The sequence below is a fragment of the Vigna radiata genome, chromosome 6 (genome assembly GCF_000741045.1).
Source record: "Vigna radiata var. radiata cultivar VC1973A chromosome 6, Vradiata_ver6, whole genome shotgun sequence".
NCBI lineage: Eukaryota > Viridiplantae > Streptophyta > Magnoliopsida > Fabales > Fabaceae > Vigna > Vigna radiata.
The window spans coordinates 20223838-20229403 of record NC_028356.1 but is presented as its reverse complement, the minus strand read 5'-3'; the positions used below and the strand labels follow the sequence as shown (position 1 = coordinate 20229403).

At 38.2% G+C, this 5566-nt stretch overlaps 1 protein-coding gene across 1 annotated transcript; it reads right to left on the bottom strand.

The window, feature by feature from the left end:
• Nucleotides 1–1930: 1930 nt before the first annotated feature.
• On the bottom strand, nt 1931–4650 carry LOC106763169 (probable protein phosphatase 2C 51). The gene is made up of 3 exons (XM_014647378.2): nt 3751–4650; nt 3159–3264; nt 1931–2417 (listed from the first exon to the last, which is right to left on the bottom strand). The coding sequence occupies exons 1-3, from the start codon at nt 4474–4476 to the stop codon at nt 2113–2115; spliced, it is 1137 nt and encodes a 378-aa protein (XP_014502864.1). The 5' UTR covers nt 4477–4650; the 3' UTR covers nt 1931–2112.
• Nucleotides 4651–5566: the final 916 nt, after the last annotated feature.

Genomic DNA, 5566 nt, shown 5'->3' with positions numbered 1-5566 from the left:
GTGGATAATTATAAATAAAAGAGATTTCAAATCTCTACAAAATAATAATCACTAATAGAAGAGGTTAAAATCCTTCACAAAAAAAACTCTACAGTATAAATTACTGGTTGTTTTTGGAGGATCAACAACTGCTTAGGGGTTTGTTAGGGTATTTCATCCAAGTGCTTGTGTGAGGAAGAGGGACTTTGTGATTTATGTGCCCGTGTAATCGATTACAGACAGGTTGTAATCGATTACTAGTGCCTCTGTACCAAAAGTCCAACGCTGCTCCCTGGCTCTGGTAGAGGGAGCTCCCTAGTGTGTGGTGGGTACTAACTTGGTCAGAAATTAAGTTATGAATTTGAGATTAATGGTTGTTTTTTAGGACCAACAACTGATTATGAGTTTGTTAGGGTATTTGATCCAAGTGCATGTGTGAGGAAGAGGGATTTTGTGACTTATGTGACTGTGTAAGCGATTACAGACAGGTTGTAATCGCTTACAGGTGCTTTTGTACCAAAAGTCCAACGTTGTTCCCTGCATCTTTTAGAGGGGGCTCCCCAATGTGTGGTGGGTACTGACTTGGTCAGAAATTAAGTTATGAATTTGAGATTAATGGTTGTTTTTGAGGACCAACAACTGGTTATGGGTTTGTTAGGGTATTTGATCCAAGTGCATGTGTGAGGAAGAGTGAATTTGTGAATTTTGTGACTGTGTAAGCGATTACATACATGTTGTAATCGCTTACAGGTGCCTCTGTACCAAAAGTCCAACGCTGCTCCCTGCCTCTAGTAGAGAGGGCTCCCCAGTGTGTGGTGGTACTGACTTGGTTAGAATTTAAGTTATGATTTTGAGATTTCTAGTTGTTTCTTGAGGACCAACAACTGGTTAGAGGTTTGTGTGGTTTTTTATCCAAGTGCATGTGTGATGAAGATGGACTTTGTGACTTATGTGCCCGTGTAATCGATTACATATTGGCTGTAATCGCTTACCAGTGTATCTGTACCAAAAGTCCAACGCTGCTCCCTACCTCTGGTAGAGGGGGCTCCCTAGTGTGTGGTGGGTACTGACTTGGTTAGAATTTAAGTTATGATTTTGAGATTATTGGTTGTTTTTAGAGGACCAACAACTGGTTAAGGGTTTGTGTGATATTTTATCCAAGTGCATATGTGAGGAAGAGGGACTTTGTGACTTATGTGCTTGTGTAATCGATTACAGACAGTCTGTAATCGCTTACCTGTGCCTCTGTACCAAAAGTTCAACGCTGCTCCCTGCTTCTAGTAGAGGGGGCTCCCCAGAGAAAATGGAAAACCTAAAATGGAGAGAGATAAAGCATTCCAAGGACAAAGTCTGATTAAAATGCTTGAGGGTGTTTTCGGAATACCACAAAAACACCTTTTTCATATCAATTTTTTAGTTGAAAAAAAAAATTAAAAATGACAAATAGAATCATAACGCGTGGCGTTGGCAAATCGTTGACAAAAATTCGTTGTCAACGTATCGCTACCCTAGTTGTTTCTTATTCTCTAATATATACCCTTTTACATAACATCACAGTCATAGATTTACACGATATTATTCAGTGTATGTGTCGCATGTTTTCTTGTCCTTATTTCTACGTTATTTAGGAAATTAAAGTTGCAATTGATCAAATTAAGGAAATTTTCGTGGAAACAAAATCCTTCCTCCTATGCTTTAAAATATGAATCTTCAAGCTTAAATATTTTCCTAAAAATGTATATTGTCAGTAAATCGGAAATAACTTTTGATATGACTTTCGGGATATAGTAAAATTTAAAATTTTTATCATAGATAATAATTTGTTCCGAAATGTAATTGATATGTAAAAGATTGTTTTAAGTTTATATTCTATGAAAGCAAATGTTTGTCCTTTACACTGTCCAAGCTAGTTTGGCAAAATAAAATTGCAAAACTTTAGCGATATTTTAGATATTTGAAGAATTAATAATAGTCCATTATTAAAAGAAGAAACACTAATGTAAGGACTCGTAATTATGTGGTAGTAGATAATCTCTCGTGGCATTGAGGATGCACGACCTGAGTGGATATTAGTCCAAAAGCAGAAGGCAAGAATTAGAGAAGAAAATACATGCTTTTGTAGACAATGAGATGTTATGTTACTGTTCCTCTTAGCTCAACTACAATGACACTGGTGTTATCTTTACTTCCCTTTGCCAATGCTATCTCAGCTAAGAGGCTTGCAGCCTCGGCAGCACGGTTTTCATGGTTCCCAACTCCATTGCACACTCTCCTAATCTGTCCATTCAGGCATTTCCTTACAACTTGGCACGCAACCTCACTCGACATAACATCCCACAATCCATCACTTGCTAGTATCACAAATTCATCCTTGCTGCTTCGCTTCGTCACTGTCACTTCTGGTTTTGATATCACATAAGGTCGAAGGTACTGATCTCCTGCATTTCAAACAATGTTCAGATACAGTCAATCTTGTTAAATATTATGGTTTACATTTATCCTTTCTAGAATTGTTACATAAAGCACAGATTCAACTTTACCAATTAAAAGGGATGCGCAAAATAGATTATTCAAGTTAATATTTTAACAAATGGAGATTAAACTGTTCCATGGAACTTGATTGATCAAGATCCTTAATCTTGAGGTAAACCATATCCACACCACAAAACCCTCTCCATTTATTAGTCAAGGGTTCAACGTGATTGACCCTATACGAGAAGCAATTAAGGCTTTTGAATAACTGTTATATTTCTGTCCAACGTATCATTGGTTTTTGGCAGACTTGTTTTACATAGCAGAATCATCGTTAATTACATTCTTTAATGTTCCTATCTACTGGAGGGATCAAAGCAACAGTTTGTCATCTTAGTAGTAAAAGAGTTTATAGGTACTAATTGTAAAAATCAAATTCAAGGTCAGAGAAAGCCGATAATAATAATAATAATACTCATTTTGGTCAACGTTGCTCTGCCATACTCACGACACTGATAATAAAAAGCCAGAGGGAGCCAAGATTATTCTGTCTTTTCAATGCTGATCAGATAAAAACGTTGTGTTAAAAAAATGCCAAACCACAAGGATAATCCAGACGACCCCGAAGCAACATCGCTAAGAGCTTAATTAATTAACGGTTGAAAACCAGTATTATAGTTAGTAAAGATTTAAAGGTGGAAACTAACCTATGGATCTTGAAGTAGCAAGAACACCAAGCACGCGCTGGCCATTCCAGTTAATGACCCTTCCACCAGCCTCTTCGATTCGCATCAACTCGTCTGGTCTATCGGGCTGTGTGCACACAGAAGGGAACCACAATGTCATTCATTATCTTACAATAAATTTTGCTTTGTGATGAAAAAAGGAAACGAAAAATTAATTAACAATGCAAAAGCTGTTATAACCTCATTTCAAAGAAGATCGTAAATCTCGAAACAATAATTGAAATAATTGACTCTCCAATACGACAAAACGACATCTTTCTCTTCTGGACGCTAAACATAACACATACACGCATTCCAGACATTCACTTGCCAGCAACAATTTTGACAAACTAAACTTTTCGCCATCAAATTGAAGAACATTGACTTGTTTAAGTATATGCGTAAATACATATTTAGATTGCCAATGAAAACGGTACTACGCCATCTTTTGACATTTAATAATGTGCAAAAATCAAAACTTACAAAAAAAAAAATTAAAAAATGAACTGTCTATGGAATAAAAAATAAAGTAGAAATTTGAGAATTTAAATAATTTAAGATGTAACACCTATACCTTATGATCACTAGACAAGTCGACGGCCTCACCTCCTCTTCCCAACACAGCCCTACAATCACCGCAATTAGCGATGACAAGCTCCTCCGCCGCGATCACAGCTACAACCGCCGTGGAACCCACAGTCCTGATGGCCGCATTACCGGCGACCTCGATGTCCATTTTACGGAAACACCCTTCCATCACTCCCTGCCAGTCCCATTGCACGTGACTCTCACTCCTCTCCACTTCCTCCGCAACCAGCCGGTGCAACCGCTCGCGACACGCCTCCGCCACCTGCCCTCCGCCGTGGCCGTCGTACACCGCGAAGAAGTCGTACTTCCCTCTCTCCTTCGCAGCAAACCCTATCTCCGCACTCACCGCGTCCTCCATCTCCTTCCTGCTCCCAATCAAAGACGTTGACCCGTACGACAAAACACCGTCGTTTTTCTCCGACGACGACCGCTCCTCCTCCTCCGAGGACGACGACGCCGCCGCCAGCGACAAAGATATCTCGACGTGCTCATGAATCTCTCTGCTCCCTCCCTCCAGGTCCTCCGCCGGCGGGGGCGAGACGCCGACGGTTCCATTCCTGATGCGGATCTTCGCCTGGCAAGTGTACTTCATTTGCTTGATTTTGAGCCGTCTCTGGCGACCGTTCTTTATCTTGGCGACAAACTGACCGGAATCAGGGTCCACTCGCCGGTGAGCGTTGGCCGACGGCGAGTGGTGTTTTGGCTTCTTCATAGTGGTTTTTGCATGCAACAAACTGAAGACAGCAGAAGACAGCAGAAGAGGAATAGACAATAAGGTGGAAATAAGAAAAACGGCAATAAAGAGAAAGGAGGTGTAGCGTGGAAGGAGGGAATTTAAAGTGTTTGATTGCGAGATCTGAGAGGCGTGGAGTGTGGACCGTCGATTTGAAAGGGAGGGTGTGATGGGGTAACAGGTGGATATTTATGGACCAGTGAGTTGGATTTTTGTGAAGGAGACGTGGACGACTGAGATTGAAAGGCAGGTACGTGGAGCGTTGATGTTGGGGGATGCGATACGGATGTGTGAAAGATGAGGTAAGTGTGGGGCCAGTTGGTGAAAGGAAATGATATGAATAGAGAGAGAAGGGTCAGAGTCATAGGTTAGTTTACGTGGCATCGCAGAAGTTGCTTTCCGTAAATTTTGCTTTTGTTGAGTTCCGCGAGGTTGGAAGACACGTGTTCACTCAACCTCGGTTGCGTCTCTCATTTCTGCCTTTCACATACCATTTCACTCTTTTTTTTCCAACCCTTTCATTTCTATGTCTCCCATCTCATTTCTTTTTTAATTTTCTCATCAAATATTATTAAATAAAGATTATTCATAATTACTGTATTTGTAATTATAGTAATAGTAAACAGTTATATTATGTATGTTTGCTCCATTCTAATTACATTAGACACGTATAATATTATATTTCAATTAAATAAGGTTTAATTTTAAATTTTAAATTTGATAAAAAATATAAAGTTAAAAAAATGTGAAACAAAGTTATTTTGATGCATTTTTAATTCTATATTTTGGATTAGTTTAATCATGATATTTTCACAATTTTTTTAATAATTTTTTAATAATAGAATATGTGTTATCACTTTATTCGTTTATTTGAATATATGTTTAGAAAACAACAACTTTTTTAGAACATTATCATCATTTTATTGATTTATTTTAATTTATATTTAAAAAGAATATTTAAAATAAATAAATCACAATCTACCATGTTCTCAAAAAATTGTTAAAAAATGTTTGTTAAAAAAAAAATTCCTTTCAGATACTTTAAAAGGTAATATTATTTTGTATAGCT